General features: G+C 34.3%; 2 protein-coding genes across 3 annotated transcripts; one reads left to right on the top strand and one right to left on the bottom strand.

Moving 5' to 3' along the window:
• Positions 1 to 1,696: 1,696 nt before the first annotated feature.
• On the bottom strand, positions 1,697 to 9,764 carry LOC120165366. Its single transcript, XM_039174909.1, has 18 exons — positions 9,010 to 9,764; positions 8,044 to 8,244; positions 7,669 to 7,752; positions 7,032 to 7,091; positions 6,606 to 6,650; positions 5,768 to 5,967; positions 5,198 to 5,647; positions 4,895 to 4,997; positions 4,483 to 4,662; positions 4,308 to 4,397; positions 3,758 to 3,820; positions 3,569 to 3,643; positions 3,215 to 3,265; positions 2,819 to 2,899; positions 2,523 to 2,657; positions 2,245 to 2,352; positions 2,075 to 2,140; positions 1,697 to 1,847 (listed from the first exon to the last, which is right to left on the bottom strand). The coding sequence occupies exons 1-18, from the start codon at positions 9,379 to 9,381 to the stop codon at positions 1,776 to 1,778; spliced, it is 2,436 nt and encodes an 811-aa protein (XP_039030840.1). The 5' UTR covers positions 9,382 to 9,764; the 3' UTR covers positions 1,697 to 1,775.
• Positions 9,765 to 11,178: 1,414 nt separating this feature from the next.
• LOC120165348 lies at positions 11,179 to 12,305 on the top strand. 2 transcript variants are annotated; one of them, XM_039174899.1, is made up of 3 exons: positions 11,179 to 11,254; positions 11,442 to 11,807; positions 12,174 to 12,305. In XM_039174899.1, the coding sequence occupies exons 2-3, from the start codon at positions 11,490 to 11,492 to the stop codon at positions 12,174 to 12,176; spliced, it is 321 nt and encodes a 106-aa protein (XP_039030830.1). In that variant the 5' UTR covers positions 11,179 to 11,254; positions 11,442 to 11,489; the 3' UTR covers positions 12,177 to 12,305. The 2 variants fall into 2 exon arrangements, with proteins under 2 accessions (XP_039030830.1, XP_039030825.1); XM_039174894.1 differs by lacking the exon at positions 11,179 to 11,254 and having other exon boundaries at positions 11,356 to 11,807.
• Positions 12,306 to 14,429: the final 2,124 nt, after the last annotated feature.

Below are 14,429 nucleotides of genomic sequence, written 5' to 3'. Positions count from 1 at the left end.
CACTGATGTTGCAGCTAATGGCCCACAGTTCATTGCTCCAGCGTAAGCTCAAACCCAGCCGGAACCTGTTTTTGCAAAGCCAGATTCTGAGGATGAAGAGAAATGATCTGATTATGGTAGCATTTCATTCTCTACTTCTTAGCGTGTCTCATTTCCTAAATAATAATTACCAATGATGGATAGTTATGCACAGGTTACTTTCTTACTGTCAAGGTTCTGACATTTGTTCTTTTTGGCAGCTGATCTGTATGATCTCTTTGTTACCCAAGTTAATATGGGCTCCTGCTACAGAACCCATTGAACTGAGCTGGCTATCTGGAAGGTGCAATTATTGTCATTTTAGCTGACATGCTTGTGTTGTTGGACTGGCTGTAATTTAATATTTGCACGTCATCCTAAAAATGATTGGTTCTTTGTCCTACCAATTGCTCGAGTAATATCAAAATTAATTTGTATTTTAATCATAATATAGAATAAAATCAATAGGTATATCGTATTATCTGCTTAGTAGAAATATGCACAATGAGGCTAAAGATTTCTCCAATGGGAATCATAGATATTGATTACAAAAGCAAATGATTCTTCTGTAGATGTTTTTTTTCTTTTCTTTTATGTTGTTGGGTGGTCAACTGCTCATGGATGAATGCTTAGCTAATTTTATGCTATTAGAGATTGTTTGATCCATCCTTTTCTCTCCACGCTTGCTTCAAGCTGCCATAAATTGTTTGTTCCCTTAAACTCTCATAAAGAATTTACCCATCGCATAGTTTACCCTTTAATCGTTGATGTCTAGATAATTCATTTTCTCATATGCCTGTACGAAACAGAAATTATCAAAAACTGATCCCATGGTGAATCATTGCGAAAGTTAGGCTACTTGGTTAAAAAGCTTGCGCCCTCGTCAGAGTTTTGTGGTGAGAAGTAGTATTATAATGAATGATAGTTGAAGAACAATATAGCTGTAAGGAACAGATGTGAATCCAGTAACATTCAGAGCTCTACATACAATGACCAAGAATATGGGTTGCTGTCTAAACTGTTCGATTAAACTATTGACATTTACAAGGATTTGCAAGTAATAACAAATCTCTGTGATCTTCTAAGCATCACATCCCATAAAATATCAGGGATGATAACAGTTATGCATTTCCCAATTATTATTACATGTTTACATAATTCTTCTTTTTTTCGCAACTGTTTGCTGCAAACGAGTTCACATCTTATGCGTAGGCCTCTGCAGCATCCAATTGTCATTTGACATGGTTTAGGGTCACTGCCAGTACAATTTCAGATATAATCACTTTTTCAGGCTATGAATTTGCCTTTTCTTTTTGGCTTAATTCAAAATTAAGTACTTAAAAAGTATATTACACTTTCCATCTAGGTAGCTAAAATATTTTTTGGTCAAAGTAGATAACTAAGATATTCCACCTTTTTCATTTAGGTACCTAAAATATTTTATTTGGTCAAAGTGGGTAATTAAGGTATACCACCATTTTCATCTAGGTACCTAAAGTATTTTTTAATCAATGTCATGTGTCAACTTTAGTTACTTAAATGAAAATATAGTGTACTTTAGGTATTTAAATGGGAGAGATTGCATATTTTAGGCACTTATTTTAACAACAAAAAAATATAAGTACTTAGATGAAAAATATGGTATATTTTAGGTATCTATTTTTGAAATAATCCTTTCTTTTTTATAGCTGATGGAGGGTGTATATGGGAAACTTCACCTCATGCAAGCATACCTGCTAGTTGGTGGGGGCTTTAAGTTAGCGCTCATTCTCATAACTTGACAGACGAGAATCTGATAGAACAGTGAATAATTGTGTGTCTACAAACAGCTGCAAACAACAAAACGAAAATTATTTAGTAATGGAAGCTTCTGTTCAATAACCCACAATTTACATCATCCACACTTCATCAGTAGTATGGTTGACTTGTATGCTTTGCTTTTGCAAGTATCAATGGTTCAAGCAAAAGTAGTTGACTAAAGTTCTAATTTGGTTGGCATTATTGTTGTTTGAGTATGTTTAAACATGTAAAATAAAACAAAAAAGAGAGAACATACCTTAATGAAAGGCTGGTCCTTGGCCGGAAAAGAGTCGATAAAACTATCTTTAAGTAGTATAGAAACCTGTTGGTTAATCACACACATAAAATGAAGCTGAGAAAATATGTGCATTTTTGCATCGATATGTCTGGGAAACAAACTGGAAGAACAGGAAGGTAAGTGCCAACCCTGTCATCGTTTGATTGTACATTAGTAATTGTATGAGACCTCAGATTTTCACAAAGCGACTCCAGGTATTCCCTCATGACTGCCAAAAACTGGGTGGCGGCTTCAGCCTGAAACGGTCAACCGGAAAGTCGGAAAAGATGGATATGAAAAAAAAGCAAAGATGGAAAGGATTGGAGATTCACGTATTCTAAGAAATAAGTTCCTAAACCCCAAGTGCTAATCAAATGGGCATGCTAGTAGAAACATCAAGCATTTGGTTATGGTGATGGTGAAACACCTGCGCTTCATTGCACCTATATGTAGGATGCTTCTTAGCAATTGAACCTTCATAGGAGAGTCTCGAATGTATCGGCCCTAGTTCTGATACAAGTTCTTTACGTTGAGGGAGTGGCGGCACGCAACATGTTTTCACCTGAAGGACAACCGAGAATACTCGGAGTTAGGGCATGGATAGCCGAAGGCAACTGAATAAACAGTACATGTAGAACATTGTAAACTGTAAGTAAAACTCCATCTAGTTTTACAAAAATGGCTAATCAAACATGTAACTGTTCAGAAACCATTAAAAAGGACCTGTTTCTTTGGCAGATTAACTTGAACAAGATTAGATGTTGTTTTCATTTTCAAATGAGCGGGTTTATCTTGAACGCCAACCTACAAAATGAGTGAAACAAGAAGATAAATTAGGCCATTTCCATTGATAACAAACCATTCAATGCCCTTTAAGTAAGATTTTGGATTCTCATCTTGTCAGATAAAAAAAACGTTGGGAGGGCTTTGCTCGCTTTTGAAGTCTGACTCGGTTCGAGTCTAAATATTGTCGGGGTCTACGTGGATACCGGATTGGGATCTTAGATAAAAAAAAATGGAAGAGCTTTGACCTTCTTAAAAAATGGCCAAAAAGAGAACAATCTCTTTGTTTATTTATTTATTTAATATTATTAAGGTCCGGAAAACACGGTAACTCACAAGAAACGGAACAGGTGCATCAAGAAAATCAAGCATCGTCACCGGCAGTACCTGAATGCAAAAAGAGAATGTCACAGGATGAGAATAGAGGATCTTATGGATTAGCCTAAATTTAACAAAACTACAATATCAAACATTAAAATATCAAAGCAATCCCATCAAAATATGTTTTTTTGCAAAGAGTCTCATAACTCATAAGTGGTCTGCAAGCTGGGAAACTAGAACTTTTACATGAAAAACATATATATATATATACACACATACACACAAAGCCAAATTTGTAAATTCTGAACTACATCCAGAAAGATGTCAACTCTAAAATTTGAAATAAAGAGCAGCCATGATAGAGGTTACCGGAAGCAATAGACTCTGCCATTGAAATGGTCGAATGATAGGAATAAGCGCTAACACGACAGCCGATAGAACACCCTGCTTTGATGAAAATTAGTGTCACTGCCAGGGTACAGTTTACAGCTGCAACAAGAGAAACACTACATGCAGAAGACAGAAATGCAAATACAATCTCTTTAGTAATCAACTTACCAGATTCGGGCAAACTACTACAACCTGTTTTTCCAGTAATACTCCTGCGAGCACTGCCAAAATCTGCAAGAATCAATCATAAGGTGAGACCAAATCAACCAAAAATAACACAGGAAATGCCAATAGGAACTTCTAAGATATCACAACTGCTAGTCTCTCTCAAATGAAAGCATACATAGATGATCAAAGTAGCTATTTCTGAAAGAGTTGAGGTAATAAATTAGCAATTTAGTTCCAGTCCAGCTTCTTTTATTTTCAATGCATTATTTGCAAAATAACGCATCAAACTCTCGGTATGCATATACATGCTCTTTCAAAATCTTCTCAAGATAAGAAAACAGTTCAGTCTTATTTATTTCTTTTGCTGCTCAATTAATGAAATCCCAACAATGTTTTTGTTTCATAGTTATTTGATTTTTATGACTGAAAGGCCATTTAAGATGACTTCAGCATGTCTATGCCTACACTTATTTACATTTGCAACTCAAATGCTAATGGTAATCAACACAGCTAAAGTCAAACCGAATAGGTATGCATCAAAGAACATTACACCATCAAGAGAGAGAACTCGGCAAATCGTTGCGGTGGTCCATACTGAAAGTGCAAGAGCTTCCTCCGCTGCTGCCAATTTTGCATTGATCTTTCACCAAGTTGAGTGACATCGAAGTAAATATATATGTTACGAAAGGAACAATTGACTGAAAATAATGTTAACAAAGAAATACCTCAGCCGCTTCAAATGAATAAAAATAGCTTTCATCCAATGCAAGGGCAGAAATAGGAGGTCTCTCATACTCAATAGCCTGTAAATGCTCAAGAGGCTGGAAAACTATTTCACTTCCTCGTGGAGGAAGAGCTAAGGCATGATAACCACAAACTATCTGTAGAAGATCATTCTTGTTTTCCTATCAAAGAGATCAGATACACAAAGATCAAGTGGTAATCCACAGCCACAATCTATGTTACTTGGACTTCTTTTTTTTTTCTTAAAGATCCCGTGGGCATATTTTTGGACCCTCCAAAGACATGAAAAAACTCGGGAAAGAATTGAACATACCCGTATGGGTACTCACATTTGCGTCCAAGTAACATAGTTCAAACTGATATGCAAAAAATCAGAAAGAATAGAAAACTAACCTTAGCCCATTCCAATATCGAATCATCTCCATATTCTTTTTCATTATTCCAGAAAAGGTCATCATCCTCGTCATTATCGTCTGATGCCAGGCTTCTAGCTGGACTGCCAAAGATAACAATATATTACTGAAATTGTGATGAGAAAAAAAAACTAGAAAAGAACCACAAGAAAGTGAGAAAAGTTGTGGCAAAAAAACGAAGCCTAAAAGAATTCTCTTTTATCTGTTATAATGCAAACTTCTTTTATTGAGGAATATTATAGTGTAACTTAAATAAATCAGTTAGTTAATCATAATTCACCACCTGAATAGCGATTGAGTAGAAGTGCAGCTCCTTAAGCTCAGAACTGATCCAATATCTGGAGAAATTTGCCCATTTTCGAAGTTTCCGTTTATTCTTTCTGAAGAACTGATACAATTTTCTGAGGCTTCGGATACATTATCATCAATATAGAGCACACTTTCTGAAGCCTCACTAGCAGTTACACTTTCAGGTGAAAGCGGTGAACCTATTTTTAAAGAAGCAGATGAAACCTCATCATTGGCAGTAGCATCTCCAAGAATCACTGTACTGTTAGCAGGCAGTGCAGAAGCCATCCAATCATTAACATACTTGTTATTGGGATTGTCAGTGACGGTGTTATCATTTGTTTGATCATCTTGTTTTGAGACAGATAGTGCATTATCATCAAGAGATGGATTCATTTCGATAACAACTTCGGTTATTCGATTCAGGCGCTCCTGTGCAATGATACTGCATGCAAGTAAGATCTTTGAGAATTTGATTATCAACAAGATTATAGTAGTAGTTAACATATATCCCTCAAATTAGCAATTCTCAAATGTCATGGGGGTAAAACGGATTAACTTTAACCTGTTCAACATCTCATAGTGCAACTCAAAGAAAGGTACTCTAGTTAGCAAACAATAGCAGCGAGGGGCAGAAACCAGAAACTGGCTGCTTGCTCCTGAAATTTCAGAAAGACGTGACGGACCACCAAAATTACCAGGCTGCCTTTTTACAAGTTCTGGTACATGCAAGCAAACACCATAAACTGTAGCATTTCCTGCCACCTAATCAAGAGAGCATAAAATGTTTCACAATCGATATAAGTTCCTGTTTCTCAAACAAAGAAGTGAAATCAGAACCGGGAAATTCTTATCTCGTTATGGGATTCAGCTATTTTCATTATTATGAACACCCAAAGCATAAGAATGGCTTCATTCAAACAAAGTTCCACATACAGAAGTGATATTGTATTGACAATTGGTGATCTCTGTGTCCAGAATAATATATTTTTTTAAGATTCAGGTTAAAGGTGATGTTTGGAAAGGATAACTAAAAAAATGATAATAATAATTAAAAAAAAACAAACAAACAAGAATTATGAAGCGCGTCTTCTGCTTACTGATACTCCTAGCGTTACCAGAAAAGTTACTTGTACAATTAAAGGGGACTGAACTCACAGTTTCAACTCTGCTCTACGTCACAGCCATACAATTTAAGGGGATCAATCCCATCAACATTAGCTTCAATGTGATATTAAAATGGTGCAATTTACTGCCTCTAAATGTCATCTTTCTTTCCCTTGACCACATAATAGAAATGAACACCATTTACTATGACATCCCTTGTCAGTCAAGGTACCATGAAGGGATTCAGTTCAACAAAATGAAATCAACAGAAATATTTCATGGTTACAAAAACATACCTTTAATGAGAAGATAAATGCAAAATCATCCCTGCCCAAATGCTCCTGTGGAGAATATGGAACAGTACAATGTTACTTTTTCTTCAAGTCAACAGTACAACATGAGAGAAAAAGCTCATGCCTCAAAACCGGCTATACTTTTGAATCGACATAGGGACAACTAGTTGGAATAACTGTATACACACACACACACACACACACAAACAAAGATCATAGTTAGGATTCCTTTTAAAACAAAACATCGTAGTTAATTGGTAATGATTTGTTAACCCAAAACTCTACCTCGTTTCCTATTTAGTTGGAGCATCACCTTTTGTACTTAGGTAAATGAAAGATAAAGGCAGTAAATTTACAAATTAGAATACGTTATAAGAATCCTTTAACCGTTTAAATTAGGATAATTAGGGAGACATTTATTTGACATACCTGTCCATAAAGAAGCTGATTTAGCTCACTAAATGATGGAGTTCTTTCCAGCAGTCGTGCCTAAATTCATTGAAAAAATGTTCTGATTAAGTCCATATATATTAATACCAGGAAAAGGAAAAGTAAATATAGTGCAATGAAAAAAGATAATAGAAATCATCAAAATCCTTAATTTGGGCTGGAGATTACAACTTAATTTTGAACTGTATATAGCAGAATAACATTTTCACAAAAAAAATATGTGATACTTCTAACAAAAGATGCTTATTGTAGTATATCTATAAGGTTAAATAAAATTATAATAAATGATTTATGAAGTAATAAAAAGGTCCCATGAAGCTATTCTCATATAAGGCTAACAGGTGAGAAACTCCAAATAGATCACTCACACAATATGCTCACTTGTTGACCAAGGTACTTTTATAATGACAATGTCATAGAAAGCCCAAACTTCGATCAATCAAATCCATTTCCACCTTAAAATAGGTTAATTATCATAATGATAAAGTGAACTTTTAAATGCAGCTGTGAACCAACAAAAGGAAATACCGAGAAACTAAAGTAATAAAGTTCACACCAAATTGAAGAATTGATATTATAGTAGACAGAGTATCACCAAAAAATAGTGAGATCAAACCTTGACACCTCCAGGAAAACAAAAGGTGGCTAAATCCTTCAAACGCATAGATAACCTCTTCCTAGGAGGGTATCTAAAAAGTATCTGATAGTAGGGGAAAAGGAAAGGGAAGACAAATAATGATTCAGTGTATATGAAAATAAAATAAACACAAAGTAAATTCAACCAAAGTAAAAACATTCCCTAAAAAGGTGGAAGGGGAAAGCTCGAAAGAAAAGACACAATGAAAACTAAATTCTTGCTTCTGCAGTGTCATGGCCCTTATTTGCAAGGAGACACTAATTTCCATAAGGTACTGCAAACTTAATTAAGGAGCAATTTAACATGCTATCAAAAATATAAAAGAGTTTCCTTGTATTTAATGATGTAGTAAACCTTGGGTTCAAATATTGGAGCTGGAGGTCCGTGGTTCTGTATCATTTTAAGATCTATCATTCCAGATCTTTTCATATCTGTTTCCCACTTCTTCCTCTTAGCAGTGGTTTCCTGCACAGACCCTAGATCGGTATCTGGATGAATTCCGGCAATAATGAAGTGCTCAAAGACTGAAGTGGGCTGCTCATATTTAAGCTTTTCCTGCAACAACATCCTCAAATTAGATTCCAAAATGCAAATAGAGATATATATCAGTATCCCATCAGAACAACTTCCACTAACCATTTCATCTCAAAATCTAAAATCTTTCAATTGATAGCAGATTTTTATCGTAATCACTAACTTAAGGTATGCACTTGCCTTCCTACATTAAGGTCTACTATATTACAGAGTGGTATTTCAAGCATGAGAAAAGAGAAAAATGTCTATCCGGTTTATGGTTATCTTAAACTAAAACCAATTACCAATAGTCCTAGCTGAATGTAAGGTCAAAGAAAACCATAAACTAAAAAACAAAATGGGGTAATAACAATAAGATGAGTCATGTCTTATGACTTTCTATAACATCAATGTTTGACATATAAACCAAATGATAATCAAGTGTAGGTAAGAAGCCCTTAGACCAACTAAACAGGCATGCTATTATCCAATATAGTATCTGTCATTGTTGTAGTATCTAGTGCATATAGCAAGTTTGGTAGAGACAGGCAATTAGCAGAGGTGTCACATTTAAAACAGAGGAAACTTTACATGCATGAGAATCCAGAAAAAAATGGAATTAACGCGAGATTTGCTCACTATGTAATGTAAGTACTGGTGCAGGTTATACTTATTCTTCAAGAAAAAGTTTTATCCAATCAGACAAAGTTAAAGCTGCAATTAACGCATACACTAACAGATCACACAAAACCTGTAAAATATGAAAAGAATATAAACGAAAGAAGAGGAAGAGATGGATCCAGATACCTTAGTTTTGGAGTGGAGTTGATACCACTGGCGTTTCTGGTTTGCCAGAACCTCGGGGTTGAAGCTTGACTGGTACTTTCCATCCTTTGGAATTCCTCCCCATCGCAAAGCTTTCTGCATAAAAGTTTTCATTCTCAGGAAATTATTATTACGCCGGTGTCCTGCAGCTAGAACTTCACTCTGACTGCGCCTATGCCCCAGTGGCGGCAGCCTTGAAGGATCTGAACTCCTTGACTGCTTAGGATTTTGTGCCTCTCCATCCACTTTGTCTTTGACATCCTCCTTTTCCTCCTCCTCAAAATGATGGTTTAATTCCCAAGGGGGTAATGGTAGATTGTCTTCATTTCCTTCAGCTTCTTCCTTGGTTTCCATGTCTAAAAACTTAATTATTTCATCTTACATTTTCTCATTGAGTCATTTCACCAAATAAATACAAATCTGTCCTCCATGTCTAATATAAAAACAAGTTCATACCTTACTCTTCTAAAACTAGATCAAGATATGAAATGGATACCCTTTCAATTGCTCTTGATCCTCAAATTCTGTGACCTTTCAATATATATTCTTCTAAAATCCAATACAAAAATGACCTCTTTTTACATAAAGTTTACAAATTCCAATGCCAATTCATGGGCTGTATGATTCAGACAGTATAACACCCTGTTTGCAGAAAAAAATGAAAATGGTAAGAATTATTGCAAAACTGTAAAAACCAAAAACTTATAAATTCCCAACAACTTTATATTCTTCAAATCTCAAAATGCAAAAATTGAAATATTGTAAAGGAAATTTGATATTATAACATGGGATGAAATATTGAAATCCGAATTATGCAAAAATTAATAAAAAAGCAAAAAAGCAGCAAATGTAATTGGAAGAGCAACACGATAGATTCTTTCTTACCTGAAAATTTTCCTCTTTTCCTTGTGGATCTGTTTAGCAGAATTTTGGTTCCTTCAAGCAAGAGAGAGAAATAGAACAATGCTAAAAACAGAAGTGAGTTATAAATACAAAGAGAATGAGAGGTTACACATAAGAAAAGGAGATTAAGCGAGCTCTAAGCTTCTTTTTTTCTTGAAAAATAAAAAATTAAAATACAACTAAATAATGAAGATGACATTATATATATGGAAGTAAATATCAAATGCTAGTTTAGTTATTTTAGCTGAAAAAAATTTGCCTTTTGATTGTTTGGTTGGTTGGTTCAAGCTTTAGATTTTCTTGTGATCCTATTCCTATGGCTGTTTCATGAAGGGAAATGTAAAATAAACAACAAGTCGTGGAAATGCTAAACTAAAATAGATAACAAAGACCCTTTCTCAAGAGTAAAAAAATTCAAGTCATTGAAGGAAAATGAATAACTTGTGAAGATACTCAAATCACGCAATGGCATTGGTTTTTTGTAAGTGTTTTAATCTTAATGCATAAAACAAAAGAGAGACATTAACTTGCATAAACAAGAAGGTAATGTGCTTTTTTTACTAAGGAAATTCAACGTGCATGTAGTGAGCATACAGTGGTGCCAAAAAGAAGACTGGCTAAGCCAACGCCAAAGCAAAAACCCAAATTTCCCACCCAATTCTACCTTTTTTAAATGCACCGAGCCTTACCGCGCTTCACAAGTCTCGTTTCCCTTCGGCTTTCTCTCATATTTTCACAGTTCAGAGTTTGAGAACTCTGCATTAATGGCGCCGATGATAATTGATGCTGCTGTAGGATACGATCTCATTTTCTTCATTAAGAGCGTCCATATCACGTACTATCGTCTAGTTGAAAATATATTAATTAATCATTTATTATTTTCACTGTTAATGACTATGAAATGAGGGTCTCAAACTGGAAGGCGCGTGGTAAAGAGATACAAAGGGAACATGATTACTAATGTTGACTATTTTAATAGAAATGGTCAAGAACTAATGTGATATAAATAAAAATTTTAAATCAAATTATATTAAAAATAATAAAAGAATGAAAGCGAGTTTCACTATATACCTATTAAACTATTAATTACTATGATTGTCTTTTAGGGCTAGGCTGATCGTGAAACCCAAATCTCCAGCAGGTCAGGTCAGGTCAGGTCAGGAGAAGCCGTCTAAAACCCAGAGTTTCAATGGTTCATTTATTAATGGTCATTTCGAGGCAAGAACCGCACGACGAAATTCTTTCAATCGCACGATTCCAGTTAAAGAATCGAACAATACGTACGTCGGAATCTCGATTCCGAATGATGTTGACCAGTTAACCTGTATAAATATCTACATGGAATGAAAGGACTCTTACAATCAGTGATTTTCCTCCTCTTTTCTACGAACCCTTCCATAATTGCCTATTGAATTTTTTGAAACCACGACGAACTTGCTGCAATTTCATATATTAAAAACCAATGTTAGCGCCAATTTTAGTGATCAAGATCATTTCTCAATCGGCTGTAGTACGAAACTTGAGCTACAACTTCAAGCCTGCAGCTGTAATATTATCCGATGGCACCGAGAAAGACTGATCGAGTGGGCTTGAAATCACAAACGGAGAAGAAATTGAGAGTGAGGGTCGAAGCCAAACGAGTGAAAGCGGAGATTGGAAAGGTAAGGGAAGAACAGGAATACTTAAAAGATGAGCAGAGGAAATTAATAACAAGGTTTAATGAGATTGCCAAACAATGCGATGAACTGAAAGAAGAACCCGAAATGATCGAGAAGCAATCGGCCATTACTGGAGCCAAGCTCGTCCTCATGTTCGGAATCTTGAAGGCTCGTGAGACTGGAGACTTGGTGCAAGCTGCTAATCTCACTCGACCTTCGGTTTGTTTCTGCAAAACCTTGTTATATGTATATATATGATCTCATGATGAGTCATGAGAATGGTTTGTTCTTTTTAACTTGGATAAAGTACAAAGAAGTAACTGAACTATGCTCAAATAATTTCTTCAGTCACTAAATTTTTAAAACTTACAAAATAATCATTAAATTTATTAAAATTTTACATTTATTTTAACGTTATAAAACAATCATTTATAAAAGTTTGATACATTTAATGATAAGTAATTTGTGAAAGTCCAGTGACTAAAATGATCATTTAAATACTTAATAGATCTTTATTTTCTAAAATTTAACAATTTGTCTCTCCTAAAATTTGATCCTAGTTGGATTGCTGCATTTAATTTGCAGTGAAATTGTCGTCATGGAAAAAGCAAATGCAGCCTTGGAGTTGGACGAAGCCAAAGATGAAGAAGATCCATAGACTAGGCCCCCAACCACCAGAAGGTTAATTAATAAGCTGGGTCTTCAGCTCTGGGGTGGTAAAAATCGATTGACTCGGTTTCATTGTTTATAAATAATTGGGTAAATTCATTTTTAGTATCTAAACTATTACTTTTATTCCGTTTTAGTACCTAACCTTTATTTTTTTCAAAACTATACTTAATGTTTAGTTTATATTTCAATTTGGTATCCCATCATTAAAAATTTAGCGGCAGTAATGACGTGGAATTATTTTCTGTTTTTCGATATTCCACGGGTCTCGTAATGTAAATTTCACGTCATCAATGTTGTTAAGTTTTTTAACGGTGGGATTACAAATTTAAACTCAAATTAAATGTTAGGTATGATTTTGAAAAAACTAAGTTTAAGTACTAACACGAAACAAAAGTGATAATTTAAGTATTAAACTTGTAGTTTACCCTAAACAATTTAATAATAAGATTTGGTGTTTGTCAACTAGTGCTGATGTAATGATAAAAGAATGTGTTTTTATCAAGTCTACACTTGATCCTGAGATCAAACCCTGAACAATACTTGTCCGAAGAAAAGAGTTTGAGTGTGTTGCCTCGTGTAGAGTATATCCATGTTTAATATATTATGCATTTATATAAATTTTAGAACGTATTGGGGATAATAGTGTGATTTTTATATATATCTAATTTAAATATTTTTTTATATTTATATTTTTACATTCTAAAATTTTAATATAATTTTTTTAAAATTTGCACCGAGTGATATAAAATCATATATTTACGTTTGTTACGAAGAATATGGGTAGTGTACACAAACTCGGCATTCTCCCGATCCTCAGCATATGGTTACAGCTTCAAACTTAATGAAGGAGACGAAATCACATTGCAATGAGCTTGACAACTTTGGTAACCAAGTCCTCGGATACTGCTAAGCTTAATTTATTGTCACCGGATCATATATGCATTTCTTTGATATTGACTCATTAATGATTAGGGATGGGTATATGGGGGTCGATTTTTCTATACCTTAATTTGAAAGTTGAAGGTTTTGTTCAATCCCAATTCATCCTGACATTTAATAAGATTATGTTTATTCCAATTCGACATAAATATTTTTTTATTCAATAAAATAGGGAGATAATTGAAAATGTAAGGAGACACGTTATAAAAGTTATTCCTAAATATATAAAGATGTATGTTACAATAATGATTTGAGTCAGGTTGGGTTACAATTTTTTACCATAAACCCGACTCATTCACAAAACTCATATGAATTCCGAATTTCAAAAAAAATCTTATAAAATTAGGTCAAAATTGTTATGTTATGGCGTGAATTCTAAAGTCATAATTCCAACTCTCAAAGTGAAGATAAAATATTTCAAAATTATGGGAATCAAAACTAAAAATTGTGTTAAAACCAAAAGAGATGAAATCGAGTTATTGATCCTTTGGAGGATAAAAAATACAAAATTTTAACTTAATCAAAGACAGAAAAAGCTTTAGATGAATTATTAATTTTTGACAGGGACTAGTACTGAAAATTTTCCATTTGACCAACGGAGCGAAGGCTACTGCCTACCCATATGCTTCAGCTTGCGTACATTTGTATAAAAAGCGTATAGAGTTGTCCTTTATTTTATCCAAGTCTCTTCTTTTAAGTTTCCAGTGCTTTTGTTGAGGTCCTTCTTCTTGTGTTGGACTATAAATAATAATAACAATCTTCAAGTTGGAATTCAAGGTTTGTGGATAGTGGGAGTGGAGACCGATTCAAAACCACAGTGTGCTGCAAGTAAATTAGAACTTTCAAAGTAAGAATTCAAAGGTTTTGTCATCACTGGGAGTGGAGACCAGTTCAAAACCAGTGTGTACTGCATGCAAATTACAACTTACGTGATGCTGAAGTCACTCAAAACATATCATTATTCTTTTCAAATAACATGGTAGTACAAAATATGACACGAAGGCGTTACGTAATACTTTGTAATGCTTTACTAATTTGGGAGATAACTGCATAGGATGTCCTCAAATTATGACTTATATTTTAAATTGATTGCTGAACTTTAAACCGTTCTATATCAATCGTCAAACTATTAATATCATTCCATTTTTATCTTCTGTTAAAGTGTAATTTTATTAGTTAAAAATTAATATATTTTTTAAATCATACAAATTGAACTCGTAACCTTTTACA

This window comes from Hibiscus syriacus, unplaced genomic scaffold (genome assembly GCF_006381635.1).
Source record: "Hibiscus syriacus cultivar Baekdansim isolate YM2019G1 unplaced genomic scaffold, ASM638163v2 tig00002919_pilon, whole genome shotgun sequence".
In the NCBI taxonomy this organism is placed as follows: Eukaryota; Viridiplantae; Streptophyta; class Magnoliopsida; order Malvales; family Malvaceae; genus Hibiscus; species Hibiscus syriacus.
Note: the sequence above shows the minus strand (reverse complement) of the source record. Positions and strands in the feature narration are given on the sequence as shown.